This window comes from Scylla paramamosain, chromosome 3 (assembly GCF_035594125.1).
Source record: "Scylla paramamosain isolate STU-SP2022 chromosome 3, ASM3559412v1, whole genome shotgun sequence".
Classification (NCBI taxonomy): domain Eukaryota; kingdom Metazoa; phylum Arthropoda; class Malacostraca; order Decapoda; family Portunidae; genus Scylla; species Scylla paramamosain.
The window spans coordinates 17,770,001-17,785,000 of NC_087153.1; the positions used below are offsets into that span (position 1 = coordinate 17,770,001).

Sequence of the window (15,000 nt, forward strand, 5' to 3'; positions counted from 1 at the left end):
ACCTGGCTAATCATCTACGTGGCCTTGGAAAACAGTCGTGGTGAAAGAGATGAACGTCTCTGTATACGAGTTTTTGGGTGAGGTAAACAGCTCTGATCCCACTCCCCGCCTACAATATTTACTAGACTCAGAAGTTTGGCCACGAAATCCAAAGGTCCTTTAGTCTGTAAGAGTTGCCGCCAGGCCTCCCGGGGGATGATCTCAGTCAGGGTGTGGCCTCGCATAAGCCGACCGTTCCTGCCCTCCCTCCTACTCCTACTCCTTCGTCTCCTCCTTCTCCACCTCCTTCTTCTTCTTCTTCTTCTTCTTCTTCTTCTTCTTCTTCTTCTTCTTCTTCTTCTTCTTCTTCTCCTCCTCCTCCTCCTCCTCCTCCTCCTCCTCCTCCTCCTCCTCCTCCTCCTCCTCCTCCTCCTCCTCCTCCTCCTCCTCCTCCTCCTCCTCACAGTCCACCGTCAGTAGCACTCTTTCTTTCCTCCTGCACACACACACACACACACACACACACACACACACACACACACACACACACACACACACACACACACACACACACACACACACACTCGCACGCACGCAGTCAATTAGTTTATTGGGCAAAAAAATCCAGGATGATGAAAAAGAAGAAATGCAAAATAATGAAAAAATACACGCACACACACACACACACACACACACACACACACACACACACACACACACACACACACACACACACACACACACACACACACACACACAAACAGTTAGTTGATTAACCTACTGATAAAAAAAAAAAAGAGGGGAGAACAATTCTAGCGTCATGCAAAATACAAAAGAATGAAACACACACACACACACACACACACACACACACACACACACACACACACACAGACATCAAGCATGGGCATGGGCGTGGGCGGTCAATAGTCTGGTGGCGAGTGTCGTGGGCGGCCGGGGAAGAGAAGGGAAGAGGAGGGCAGGAAGAGAGGAGGACAGGCAGGAAAGAAATAAGAATCCACTTGAAACTACGAAGTCAAATATCAAGTGAGGCAAATGGATTAAAAGGACTGAGTGGACAAACAAAGGGATTCAGACGTTCACTCCACGATGGCAGGGAGTAGGTGGTGAGAGAGGTGAGTACAAGACAGGTAGGCAGGCAGGCAGGCAGGCAGGAAAGCAAACAAGTAGGTATACAAGCAGGTAGGTAGACAGGTAGACAGGGAAACAGGCCGGCAGGTTTTTAGGACAATTGGACGCGCAGGTCAAGAGAGAGTCGTGTCTTGTATATTGTATGAGGTTCTAGTGGAGGTTCTATTGCATCATGACTTTTTTCGGTTCTCCTCCTTTTTCTCTTCCTCCTCCTCCTCCTCCTCCTCCTCCTCCTCCTCCTCCTCCTCCTCCTCCTCCTCCTCCTCCTCCTCCTCCTCCTCCTCCTCCTCACCGTCACAGTCGTGTCATCCCTCCTCACTCACTTCCACTTCTCATCTTTCCTCCTCCTCTCTGTCACCTCTCCACTCCACGTCTTTCCTTCTTTTACTGCACGCCCTTCCTTCCTATGTCACTTTTTTTTGTGCATAGTCAATGTGTGTGTGTGTGTGTGTGTGTGTGTGTGTGTGTGTGTGTGTGTGTGTGTGTGTGTGTGTGTGTGTGTGTGTCTAATAATAAAATAATAATAATAATAAACGGTTTATTATTTAGGCAGTTGACAAACTGAAAATGTACATAGGGGATGGGGAAAAACTTAACATTAATCCTAACGGTAAGACTAATCTAGGAGGGAAATACTATCGATTGATGGCTCGCACCATGGTGGGAATCGCACTGAGTCTGTACCGGTCCGTGCGCGTGTGTGTGTGTGTGTGTGTGTGTGTGTGTGTGTGTGTGTGTGTGTGTGTGTGTGTGTGTGTGTGTGTGTGTGTGTGTGTGTGTTTCTTCCTTTCTCTTCTTCCTTGCTATAGTATCATCAGGCTTTTTTTCTGGTAACATTTAAATCACTGTAAAAAAAAAAAAATGCCTGCAAGGAAACACGAAAAGCAGAGAATCAGTGAGCCTTTATTTCCGCTTCCTTTTATTGCCCTAGATCGGCGCCCCTCTACCTGAAAAGACAAAAATTTGCAATCACAACCACTGCTCCTTCCACGTCTCCAGGAAGCTGATGCGGCTCAACCTGGGCAAGAACAAGTTGAAGTACATCCCAACTGACACCTTCCACCCACTCACCAACCTTGAAGTGCTCGACCTCCACGAGAACCGCATCAGCCAGATTCCAGATGGTGCATTTGAGGGTAAGAGTGAATGAGTGAGAACCAGGTGGACTTGTTAGGTAGGTGGTTGGATGTGGCGAGTGGCGCGCTGGTGGGAAAGAGTGAAAAGGTGACTGAAGGTTGAGCTTGTGGGGAGATAGTGATGACTGGAATTTGAGTGTTGCTTGTGAGAAAGAGTGAAAAGTAACCGGTAGATGGGTCTTGCATGAGGGAAAGAGTGAAACATAACTGGTAGATGTGTTGCACTTGTTGGAAAGAATGAGAAGTGAATGTTAGATAACTTTTGCGTGTGGGAAAAAGTGAAAAGTGACCGTAGATGAGTTTTGCTGTGGAGGAAAGAGTGAAAAGTGACTGAAGATGAGTTTAAATGAGTGTGCAGAATGATTTAATGAAGTACAGTGTTTTGATTACTTAAGGTTATTGTTAGAGAAAAGAAAAAACATTAAAAATCTTAAGAACTTCCATTGGCGGCTGTCAAATGAGTAGAATTCTTGTTGAACTCATTAGTCATCGAAATACCCTTGTAAATCATAACAGCTTCCAGAGAGAGAGAGAGAGAGAGAGAGAGAGAGAGAGAGAGAGAGAGAGAGAGAGAGAGAGAGGTACTGAGACAGGTGTGACGGGCGGCAGGTCTTCGCAAGCTGGACATGCTGAAGCTGGAACACAACGAGATCAAAACCATCCAGGCCAACGTGTTCAGCGATCTCACGGTGCTCAACTCCCTCAACATCGAGCACAACCTCATCGCTAACATCAGTGACCGAGCATTTGCAGGATTGGAGAGTGAGTGGCGTTGATGTTTGATATTTGATTCTCTCTCTACTTTCCTGCTTGTCTCTCTCTCGTATCCTGTGTGTTTTTTTTTTTTTTCGTCTCTGCTTCCTGCTTGTCTCTCTTGTATGGTGTGTTTTTTCCGTCTTTCTGGTTCTCTATTTCTCTTTTTTTTTTTTAATGTAGGAAGGACACTGTCCAAGGGCAACAAAAATCCAATAAAAAAAATGCTCACTGAAATGCCAGTCCCATAAAAGGGTCAAACCAGTAGTCAAAAATTGATGAATAAGTGTTTTGAAATCTCCCTCTTGAAGGAATTCAAGTCATAGGAAGGTGGAAATACAGAAGCAGGCAGGGAGTTCCAGAGTTTACCAGAGGAAGGGATGAATGATTGAGAATACTGGTTAAATCTTGCGTTAGAGAGGTGGACAGAATAGGGGTGAGAAAGAAGAAAGTCTTGTGCAGCGAGGCCGCGGGAGGAGGGGAGGCATGCAGTTAACAAGATCAGAAGAGTAGTTAGCATGAAAATAGCGGTAGAAGACAGCTAGAGATGCAACATTGCGGCGGTGAGAGAGAGGCTGAAGACAGTCAGTTAGAGAAGAGGAGTTGATGAGACGAAAAGCTTTTGATTCCACCCTGTCTAGAAGAGCACTATGAGTGGAAGCCCCCAGACATGTGAAGCATACTCCATACATGGACGGATAAGACCCTTGTGCAGAGTTAGCTGCTGGAGACGTCTCAGAACACCTAACTTCATAGAAGCTGTTTTAGCTAGAGATGAGATGTGAAGTTTCCGGTTCAGATTATAAGTAAAGGACAGACCGAGGATGTTCAGTGTAGAAGAGGGGGACAGTTGAATGTCATTGAAGAAGAGGAGATAGTTGTCTGGAAGGTTGTGTCGAGTTGATAGATGGAGGAATTGAGTTTTTGAGGCATTGAACAATACCAAGTTTGCTCTGCCCCAATCAGAAATTTTAGAAAGATCAGAAGTCAAGCGTTCTGTGGCTTCCCTGCATGAAATGTTTACCTCCTCTGCTTCTCTTTGTCTGCCTTACGGTCTTGTATCTTGTGTGTGTTTTTTTTTTTTTTTCGTCTCTTTGGTTTCCTGCTTCTCTCTGCTTATCTGCTTCTTTCTCTGTCTGCTTTATACTCTTGTATTTTATGTTTTTTTCCGTCTTTCTGCTTCTCTATTTATCTGCTTCTCTCTCTGTCTGTCTTGTGTTCTTGTATCTTGTGTTCTCATGTCTTGTTTTGGTGTCTTGTGCTGTGTTTGTTTTGATTGCTTTCTTTCTTTATCTTTTTTTCTTTTTCTTTGTCTCAGTTTGTGTTCGTGTTTGTTTCTTCTGTCTCTGTGCTCTCTCTCTCTCTCTCTCTCTCTCTCTCTCTCTCTCTCTCTCTCTCTCTCTCTCTCTCTCTCTCTCTCTCTCTCTCTCTCTCTCTCTCTCTCTCTCTCTCTCTCTCTCTCTCTCTCTCTCTCTCTTCCTTCTGATTGACTTGCTGATCTACTCCCACATTATATCACTCATTCAGTTATTTAATTTAGTTTCTCATAATTTTTCTTTCTACAGCTTAGTAGCTTTTTTTTTTTTTCTCCATTTACCCATTTACCCTCAACCTTCACTCTATAATGTGCGCACTTGAAACCAAACTTATTTCTTCACGCTTACCCCTTTCAAACATCATTACTTACCGTTAAAGCTGTCCCTTACACTCACTATCAAGTATATTAAGTCTTTGGTTTGCTGATGAACTGTTCTGGTGATGATGATGGTGATGATGGTGACTGCAGAGGTGGATCAGCGCAATGCAAGGATCGGTGATGATAGGAATGTGGAAAAGCAGTTTAATGCACGTAATGTTGGTGATGGTGGTGATAGTGGTGATGAAAGTGATAGGACAGGTCATCAATGCTGGTTTGTAGTGATGGTGGTGATGGTGATGGCAGAGGTGGCTGAACAGTGTTGTTAATAGAAGCAGTGGTAGTGATGATGATAATAACAGTGGTAGAGGAGGAATCTAATCACTATGTGATGTTTTTACTGGGCGTAGTGGTGATGGTGATGGTGATGATAACAGTGGTAGAGGAAGAATGTAATCACTATCTGCAGTGGTTGTGACACTGTAATACATTTGTCTGTGGACTTTAGTGGCAGAGGAGAACGAAAACTGATTCTAGTGGTGGTGGTGGTGGTGGTGGTGGTGGTGGTGGTGGTGGTGGTGGTAATTGTGGTGGAGAGAGAAATCTAATTACTGCCTGGAGTGATGGTGGCAGCGTCTTAGAGGTATTCTAGACGGCAGAGAATACTGTTTTGAATGCATGTAGTGGTGATGATGGCAATAATCATTATAACAGAGGGACAAGAAGATTCTTATTTCTACCTGGCGTGGGGATAGCACTATCATAGCCCTTTTAACTATACTCTTTGGGACTGATACCTTGAATGAGCCAATTTTTATTACCCGCTTTCTTGCCTTAAACCGGAGTACTCTCTTACGTAAAAGAAACCCATAACACATCTGCCTGCGATCTTCTAGGTAACCTGGAATGGCTGGAGCTGGGCCACAACGCGCTGGACCACATCCCCTCACACGCCCTTCGCCCACTCCACAACTTGAGGCAACTTGACCTGGAGTCCAACAACATCTCATACGTGCAGGAGGACGCCTTCAAGGGCTACGGCGACACCGTCAAGTACATCCTGCTGGACAAGAACAAGTAAGTCACTGGGAGACATACGGGAGTGCGGGATGGCGGCTGAGAGGCAGCGCAAGGGAGAGGGAAAGGAAGTAAGGTTGCTGAACGGGAGGAACAATGACCAGTGTTGGAGAGTGAGGGAGAATAAACGTTGTTATAATACCGAGGAAGTACTTGATGAAAGAAAGGAATTATTAAGAGAGAGAGAGAGTAGGGAGTAAGGAGTGGGAGAAAGGCAGCATTGATAAAAAGCAAAGAAGGGAATGAGAGAAGAAAGCAGGAGTCATCTAGAAAGAAAAAGAGAGACTCCAATGTAATGAAATCCAATACTTCCCTGTCACTCACCCCCCTGCCACGCCTCACGCCCCTCCTCGCCCTGCAGCATCAAGAGCATCCCGCCGCTGGCCTTCATGGATCTTCACTCGCTGGAATGGCTCAAGCTCTCCTACAACGACCTCACCAGCCTCACCGAAGACACCGTCCAGCCCATCCTCGACACCCTCACCATGATCGACGTCTCGCGTGAGTGTCTGAGGCCAGCGGGAGGGACTGGAAGAGGGACGAGATAAGGGTGGGAAGAGAGACGAGGGCAGGGAAACCTTTTGGGGTGTCTGTTTGTTAGATTTTGAAGCTTTAGGGTTTGTAATCAACTCTCAGCATCTTTATAGACGTTCATCTTCATATATATATATATATATATATATATATATATATATATATATATATATATATATATATATATATATATATATATATATATATATATATATATATATATATATATATATATATTTTTTTTTTTTTTTTTTTTGGGGGGGGGGCGTAGGGTTATTGTATTGGTGGTAGTAGTAGTAGTGGTGGTAGCAGTAGTGGTGGTGGTAGTAGTAAAAGTAGTAATAGCAGTAGTAGTAGTAGTAGTAGTAGTAGTAGTAGTAGTAGTAGTAGTAATAGAAGTAGTAGCAATAGTGGTAGTGGTAGTTAGCAGTAGTAGCAGTTAGGGTAGGGCTGGGCCACCTTTCCTGGTCCGCAGTGTATGGGTTATGGTAGTCAGTTCCTTTCTGTAGTAGTAGTGTTAGTGGCAGTAGTAGTAGTAGCAGTAGTAGTAGTAGTAGTAGTAGTAGCTTTTGCAGTAGTAGTAGTACTAGTAGTAGTATTAGTAATGTCATCTATCATAATTCATCACTAGTTAAACAGTCACAACAGCTGTCGGTTCTTTTCAATCATCACATCCATGTTAGGTCATCCTTTCATGTCAGTCAGCTGAAGTCACGTCACAACCGCCAGATCTTTAGCAAACCTTTGATCTGACCATCTTGTTAGTCTGTGAGAGTTACTACTTCTTATCCACAGCCTCCATCCTATCTGACTTACCCACTCTTTCGCCCGGCCAGATAACCCTCTCCAGTGCAGCTGTGACTTGTTGTGGCTATGGAGGTGGCTCAGTAACCCCAACAACCGCGAGACCGTCATATCGTCCAATGATCACATATGTATCACAAAGGACCGTAAATCCCACCCTATCGAGCATCTCCCAGTGCAACAGTTTGACTGCCCCAGACACGTTCCCAATGAAATGGTAAGCAGGCTGCACTAGTCTCTCTCTCTCTCTCTCTCTCTCTCTCTCTCTCTCTCTCTCTCTCTCTCTCTCTCTCTCTCTCTCTCTCTCTCTCTCTCTCTCTCTCTCTCTCTCTCTCTCTCTCTCTCTCTCTCTCTCTCTCTCTCTCTCTCTCTCTCTCTCTCTCTCTCTCTCTCTCTCTCTCTCTCTCTCTCTCTCTCTCTCTCTCTCTCTCTCTCTCTCTCTCTCTCTCTCTCTCTCTCTCTCTCTCTCTCTCTCTCTCTCTCTCTCTCTCTCTCTCTCTCTCTCTCTCTCTCTCTCTCTCTCTCTCTCTCTCTCTCTCTCTCTCTCTCTCTCTCTCTCTCTCTCTCTCTCTCTCTCTCTCTCTCTCTCTCTCTCTCTCTCTCTCTCTCTCTCTCTCTCTCTCTCTCTCTCTCTCTCTCTCTCTCTCTCTCTCTCTCTCTCTCTCTCTCTCTCTCTCTCTCTCTCTCTCTCTCTCTCTCTCTCTCTCTCTCTCTCTCTCTCTCTCTCTCTCTCTCTCTCTCTCTCTCTCTCTCTCTCTCTCTCTCTCTCTCTCTCTCTCTCTCTCTCTCTCTCTCTCTCTCTCTCTCTCTCTCTCTCTCTCTCTCTCTCTCTCTCTCTCTCTCTCTCTCTCTCTCTCTCTCTCTCTCTCTCTCTCTCTCTCTCTCTCTCTCTCTCTCTCTCTCTCTCTCTCTCTCTCTCTCTCTCTCTCTCTCTCTCTCTCTCTCTCTCTCTCTCTCTCTCTCTCTCTCTCTCTCTCTCTCTCTCTCTCTCTCTCTCTCTCTCTCTCTCTCTCTCTCTCTCTCTCTCTCTCTCTCTCTCTCTCTCTCTCTCTCTCTCTCTCTCTCTCTCTCTCTCTCTCTCTCTCTCTCTCTCTCTCTCTCTCTCTCTCTCTCTCTCTCTCTCTCTCTCTCTCTCTCTCTCTCTCTCTCTCTCTCTCTCTCTCTCTCTCTCTCTCTCTCTCTCTCTCTCTCTCTCTCTCTCTCTCTCTCTCTCTCTCTCTCTCTCTCTCTCTCTCTCTCTCTCTCTCTCTCTCTCTCTCTCTCTCTCTCTCTCTCTCTCTCTCTCTCTCTCTCTCTCTCTCTCTCTCTCTCTCTCTCTCTCTCTCTCTCTCTCTCTCTCTCTCTCTCTCTCTCTCTCTCTCTCTCTCTCTCTCTCTCTCTCTCTCTCTCTCTCTCTCTCTCTCTCTCTCTCTCTCTCTCTCTCTCTCTCTCTCTCTCTCTCTCTCTCTCTCTCTCTCTCTCTCTCTCTCTCTCTCTCTCTCTCTCTCTCTCTCTCTCTCTCTCTCTCTCTCTCTCTCTCTCTCTCTCTCTCTCTCTCTCTCTCTCTCTCTCTCTCTCTCTCTCTCTCTCTCTCTCTCTCTCTCTCTCTCTCTCTCTCTCTCTCTCTCTCTCTCTCTCTCTCTCTCTCTCTCTCTCTCTCTCTCTCTCTCTCTCTCTCTCTCTCTCTCTCTCTCTCTCTCTCTCTCTCTCTCTCTCTCTCTCTCTCTCTATGTTTCTCTCTCTCTCTCTCTCTCTCTCTCTCTCTCTCTCTCTCTCTCTCTCTCTCTCTCTCTCTCTCTCTCTCTCTCTCTCTCTCTCTCTCTCTCTCTCTCTCTCTCTCTCTCTCTCTCTCTCTCTCTCTCTCTCTCTCTCTCTCTCTCTCTCTCTCTCTCTCTCTCTCTCTCTCTCTCTCTCTCTCTCTCTCTCTCTCTCTCTCTCTCTCTCTCTCTCTCTCTCTCTCTCTCTCTCTCTCTCTCTCTCTCTCTCTCTCTCTCTCTCTCTCTCTCTCTCTCTCTCTCTCTCTCTCTCTCTCTCTCTCTCTCTCTCTCTCTCTCTCTCTCTCTCTCTCTCTCTCTCTCTCTCTCTCTCTCTCTCTCTCTCTCTCTCTCTCTCTCTCTCTCTCTCTCTCTCTCTCTCTCTCTCTCTCTCTCTCTCTCTCTCTCTCTCTCTCTCTCTCTCTCTCTCTCTCTCTCTCTCTCTCTCTCTCTCTCTCTCTCTCTCTCTCTCTCTCTCTCTCTCTCTCTCTCTCTCTCTCTCTCTCTCTCTCTCTCTCTCTCTCTCTCTCTCTCTCTCTCTCTCTCCTATGTTTCTCTCTCTCTCTCTCTCTCTCTCTCTCTCTCTCTCTCTCTCTCTCTCTCTCTCTCTCTCTCTCTCTCTCTCTCTCTCTCTCTCTCTCTCTCTCTCTCTCTCTCTCTCTCTCTCTCTCTCTCTCTCTCTCTCTCTCTCTCTCTCTCTCTCTCTCTCTCTCTCTCTCTCTCTCTCTCTCTCTCTCTCTCTCTCTCTCTCTCTCTCTCTCTCTCTCTCTCTCTCTCTCTCTCTCTCTCTCTCTCTCTCTCTCTCTCTCTCTCTCTATGTTTCTCTCTCTCTCTCTCTCTCTCTCTCTCTCTCTCTCTCTCTCTCTCTCTCTCTCTCTCTCTCTCTCTCTCTCTCTCTCTCTCTCTCTCTCTCTCTCTCTCTCTCTCTCTCTCTCTCTCTCTCTCTCTCTCTCTCTCTCTCTCTCTCTCTCTCTCTCTCTCTCTCTCTCTCTCTCTCTCTCTCTCTCTCTCTCTCTCTCTCTCTCTCTCTCTCTCTCTCTCTCTCTCTCTCTCTCTCTCTCTCTCTCTCTCTCTCTCTCTCTCTCTCTCTCTCTCTCTCTCTCTCTCTCTCTCTCTCTCTCTCTCTCTCTCTCTCTCTCTCTCTCTCTCTCTCTCTCTCTCTCTCTCTCTCTCTCTCTCTCTCTCTCTCTCTCTCTCTCTCTCTCTCTCTCTATGTTTCTCTCTCTCTCTCTCTCTCTCTCTCTCTCTCTCTCTCTCTCTCTCTCTCTCTCTCTCTCTCTCTCTCTCTCTCTCTCTCTCTCTCTCTCTCTCTCTCTCTCTCTCTCTCTCTCTCTCTCTCTCTCTCTCTCTCTCTCTCTCTCTCTCTCTCTCTCTCTCTCTCTCTCTCTCTCTCTCTCTCTCTCTCTCTCTCTCTCTCTCTCTCTCTCTCTCTCTCTCTCTCTCTCTCTCTCTCTCTCTCTCTCTCTCTCTCTCTCTCTCTCTCTCTCTCTCTCTCTCTCTCTCTCTCTCTCTCTCTCTCTCTCTCTCTCTCTCTCTCTCTCTCTCTCTCTCTCTCTCTCTCTCTCTCTCTCTCTCTCTCTCTCTCTCTCTCTCTCTCTCTCTCTCTCTCTCTCTCTCTCTCTCTCTCTCTCTCTCTCTCTCTCTCTCTCTCTCTCTCTCTCTCTCTCTCTCTCTCTCTCTCTCTCTCTCTCTCTCTCTCTCTCTCTCTCTCTCTCTCTCTCTCTCTCTCTCTCTCTCTCTCTCTCTCTCTCTCTCTCTCTCTCTCTCTCTCTCTCTCTCTCTCTCTCTCTCTCTCTCTCTCTCTCTCTCTCTCTCTCTCTCTCTCTCTCTCTCTCTCTCTCTCTCTCTCTCTCTCTCTCTCTCTCTCTCTCTCTCTCTCTCTCTCTCTCTCTCTCTCTCTCTCTCTCTCTCTCTCTCTCTCTCTCTCTCTCTCTCTCTCTCTCTCTCTCTCTCTCTCTCTCTCTCTCTCTCTCTCTCTCTCTCTCTCTCTCTCTCTCTCTCTCTCTCTCTCTCTCTCTCTCTCTCTCTCTCTCTCTCTCTCTCTCTCTCTCTCTCTCTCTCTCTCTCTCTCTCTCTCTCTCTCTCTCTCTCTCTCTCTCTCTCTCTCTCTCTCTCTCTCTCTCTCTCTCTCTCTCTCTCTCTCTCTCTCTCTCTCTCTCTCTCTCTCTCTCTCTCTCTCTCTCTCTCTCTCTCTCTCTCTCTCTCTCTCTCTCTCTCTCTCTCTCTCTCTCTCTCTCTCTCTCTCTCTCTCTCTCTCTCTCTCTCTCTCTCTCTCTCTCTCTCTCTCTCTCTCTCTCTCTCTCTCTCTCTCTCTCTCTCTCTCTCTCTCTCTCTCTCTCTCTCTCTCTCTCTCTCTCTCTCTCTCTCTCTCTCTCTCTCTCTCTCTCTCTCTCTCTCTCTCTCTCTCTCTCTCTCTCTCTCTCTCTCTCTCTCTCTCTCTCTCTCTCTCTCTCTCTCTCTCTCTCTCTCTCTCTCTCTCTCTCTCTCTCTCTCTCTCTCTCTCTCTCTCTCTCTCTCTCTCTCTCTCTCTCTCTCTCTCTCTCTCTCTCTCTCTCTCTCTCTCTCTCTCTCTCTCTCTCTCTCTCTCTCTCTCTCTCTCTCTCTCTCTCTCTCTCTCTCTCTCTCTCTCTCTCTCTCTCTCTCTCTCTCTCTCTCTCTCTCTCTCTCTCTCTCTCTCTCTCTCTCTCTCTCTCTCTCTCTCTCTCTCTCTCTCTCTCTCTCTCTCTCTCTCTCTCTCTCTCTCTCTCTCTCTATGTTTCTCTCTCTCTCTCTCTCTCTCTCTCTCTCTCTCTCTCTCTCTCTCTCTCTCTCTCTCTCTCTCTCTCTCTCTCTCTCTCTCTCTCTCTCTCTCTCTCTCTCTCTCTCTCTCTCTCTCTCTCTCTCTCTCTCTCTCTCTCTCTCTCTCTCTCTCTCTCTCTCTCTCTCTCTCTCTCTCTCTCTCTCTCTCTCTCTCTCTCTCTCTCTCTCTCTCTCTCTCTCTCTCTCTCTCTCTCTCTCTCTCTCTCTCTCTCTCTCTCTCTCTCTCTCTCTCTCTCTCTCTCTCTCTCTCTCTCTCTCTCTCTCTCTCTCTCTCTCTCTCTCTCTCTCTCTCTCTCTCTCTCTCTCTCTCTCTCTCTCTCTCTCTCTCTCTCTCTCTCTCTCTCTCTCTCTCTCTCTCTCTCTCTCTCTCTCTCTCTCTCTCTCTCTCTCTCTCTCTCTCTCTCTCTCTCTCTCTCTCTCTCTCTCTCTCTCTCTCTCTCTCTCTCTCTCTCTCTCTCTCTCTCTCTCTCTCTCTCTCTCTCTCTCTCTCTCTCTCTCTCTCTCTCTCTCTCTCTCTCTCTCTCTCTCTCTCTCTCTCTCTCTCTCTCTCTCTCTCTCTCTCTCTCTCTCTCTCTCTCTCTCTCTCTCTCTCTCTCTCTATGTTTCTCTCTCTCTCTCTCTCTCTCTCTCTCTCTCTCTCTCTCTCTCTCTCTCTCTCTCTCTCTCTCTCTCTCTCTCTCTCTCTCTCTCTCTCTCTCTCTCTCTCTCTCTCTCTCTCTCTCTCTCTCTCTCTCTCTCTCTCTCTCTCTCTCTCTCTCTCTCTCTCTCTCTCTCTCTCTCTCTCTCTCTCTCTCTCTCTCTCTCTCTCTCTCTCTCTCTCTCTCTCTCTCTCTCTCTCTCTCTCTCTCTCTCTCTCTCTCTCTCTCTCTCTCTCTCTCTCTCTCTCTCTCTCTCTCTCTCTCTCTCTCTCTCTCTCTCTCTCTCTCTCTCTCCTTCCGTTTTAGTGTTACAAGCAGACCACGCGAGGGAAGGAGAGAGGGAGGCTAGGCTCGTGGACGGAAGATGAAGAGGTGCAAAGTGCAAGCAGGTTCTCTCAAGTGTTTGGAAGCAGCATTAAAAAAGAAATAACTGATAGACAAACAAGGAGATTAATCACTATGATACTAGTAGCTATTTGTGATGGAATGCTCTCATAGATCTTTACAGGTGCTTTACATACTAGGCTAAGCACACATGAGGTGTCACTAGAGTGAAGAGTTTAACTAGTGGAAGTGAATACGATAGAGGAGGGTTGGCTAAAAGCAGTCATATGTTGGTGAGTGTGTGTGTAGGGAGGAGGTGGGCGGGCCTGGTGCTCTGTGAGGGCGTGTGTAGGGCAAGGTGAGTGCACCCTCAGCCTGTATGAGGCATAGTAGGTGTCTCGGCTTTGCTAGAAAGGTTCATGATGTGGGAAAATCACAGGAAACTTATTATCACTTTCTCAGTATGTCAAGCATCTGTCTGTGCATCTTTCTTCACTAATGACCTGTGAAAACTGAAGTGAATGGTTGGCAATGACATTAAACTGTGAAGCTCAATGTGTGTGTTGTGCTGTGATGGCGGGGACGAGGGCTCCTGCAGGGCCGGGAAGGCAGTTGGCATTAAGGGGCCGAGGAGTGGGGCTAGTAAAGGCTACAGGACTTGTGGGGACAGGCTTAGGATGGAAGGAAGGGGCTTTGAGATCTCTATTGAGCTCAGTATCATTCATCCAGATAGACTTTGGACCTTCATGGAGCCGGGCAGATACTGATGCTAAGACTTACTCCCCAAAAGATTCCTCCCTCGCCTCCTCCAGTCTTAATTATGAAAACCATCAGGGACTTTTAGGAATCTTGAGATTAGAGTGTTAGTCAGGCTTGGGTTAGACAACGCTTCAGAGCTGAGAGAGGGAATATGTCGTGTCAGGGTGATGTGTGCAGTCTAGTTAATACTGAGTGGTTAGGTTAGGTTAGCTTGCAGTGTGGGACTGTGATGGTAGTGGAGGCCATGGGTGGAGGGCATGGGAAGCTCAGGCGTGCAGGTTCACCAGGAAGAGGCTGCTGGTGAATGGATGACTGCCTTTTCTTAAGTCGAATTTACGAAACCTACTCAGTAATCAGTGTGGGAGGTGAAGCTTCGGCCCTCATCCAGTGTGGTCAGTGAGCTGCCAGGCGCCAGGGAGGTTGTTAGGGGTGTGGGGGTGGGTCTTCTGCGGATGGTGATGGGGTAGTCATTCGGGGCATTCAGGGAGGGGAGCCGCCACAGGGACGCCTCAGGGAAAGTCAAGCAGATTATGGTGGTAGAGACCAGGAGGTAGGTAGAGAGTGCAGAGGCAGTGATACCTAACGTGGCCACGCCCCACTGGCTACACCATTGTATACTGTGTTTCTCTCTCTCTCTCTCTCTCTCTCTCTCTCTCTCTCTCTCTCTCTCTCTCTCTCTCTCTCTCTCTCTCTCTCTCTCTCTCTCTCTCTCTCTCTCTCTCTCTCTCTCTCTCTCTCCATCACACACACACACACACACACACACACACACACACACACACACACACACACACACACACACACACACACACACACACACACTTTATGCAGTGTTAACATTCTTTTCTCTTTTTTCCTCTCTAAAGAAATTGAGTCTCTCTCTCTCTCTCTCTCTCTCTCTCTCTCTCTCTCTCTCTCTCTCTCTCTCTCTCTCTCTCTCTCTCTCTCTCTCTCTCTCTCTCTCTCTCTCTCTCTCTCTCTCTCTCTCTCTCTCTCTCTCTGCCTGAGTCTCGAGTGTTCAGTAGGTCAGTCAGTCTGGCCTGTGAGTGTGGCACACATGTACACTGACTTCCTTCATATCAAAGTACTGAGAGTTAATATATCCGTGTCTTCGCCAGTCGGCTAATGCAAAACATTTGTCTCGAAACAGTTACCTTTGGAGAGAACAAAGCTAAGCCCTCATTGTCTGCCGCATTCGTTCTAGAAGTCCACATTGTGTGTGTAGGATAAAACAACACAACTTGTGCCCACATTTTATGAGTCGGGGAGAAAAAGCTGAGTATTTTTGTCTAGGTGCCGCCTGTGCCTCAGGCCACCCCTCACATTTGGCCCACAACACCTGAAAACACGACGTCCGGGTACTCAGTAGGCAGCGGCACAACAGTGAGTGTTTCATAGTCATAGTCATAGTGATAGTGGTATGTAGCTCAGTGGAATGACCTTTGGAGTGCAACAAAGTCAGATTTATGTCAACAAATTAGTTGATTCATGCATTATAACCTCACGGACTGTCCTCACCATGACAACGCGGCGAGCTTGCCGTAGCCAGCGCCTGCCCGGCTACAGCAGCTATCTGGCAACTGGGTAGTTACTCACATGTAAGACCCCTAATCTGAGAACATCGCAACAGTTTTCCAGTAACGCTCTCGCGCCGCCCCTCAGCCCTCAGCGCCGCG

The 15,000-nt window shown here is 47.2% G+C and overlaps 1 protein-coding gene across 8 annotated transcripts in view; it reads left to right on the forward strand.

Moving 5' to 3' along the window:
• LOC135091897 (leucine-rich repeats and immunoglobulin-like domains protein 1) overlaps window positions 1–15,000 on the forward strand; it is a 149,415-nt gene that overhangs the window by 124,987 nt on the left and 9,428 nt on the right. For 4 of the 8 annotated variants that reach the window (XM_063989989.1, XM_063989995.1, XM_063989960.1 and 1 more), the window contains 6 exons: window positions 2,131–2,267; window positions 2,877–3,029; window positions 5,553–5,733; window positions 6,095–6,234; window positions 7,104–7,288; window positions 14,618–14,707. In XM_063989989.1, coding sequence (XP_063846059.1) covers window positions 2,131–2,267; window positions 2,877–3,029; window positions 5,553–5,733; window positions 6,095–6,234; window positions 7,104–7,288; window positions 14,618–14,707 — 886 coding nt within the window. The remainder of the gene's footprint in view (window positions 1–2,130; window positions 2,268–2,876; window positions 3,030–5,552; window positions 5,734–6,094; window positions 6,235–7,103; window positions 7,289–14,617; window positions 14,708–15,000) is intronic. The other 4 variants (XM_063989985.1, XM_063989973.1, XM_063989979.1 and 1 more) reach the window with 1 other exon arrangement.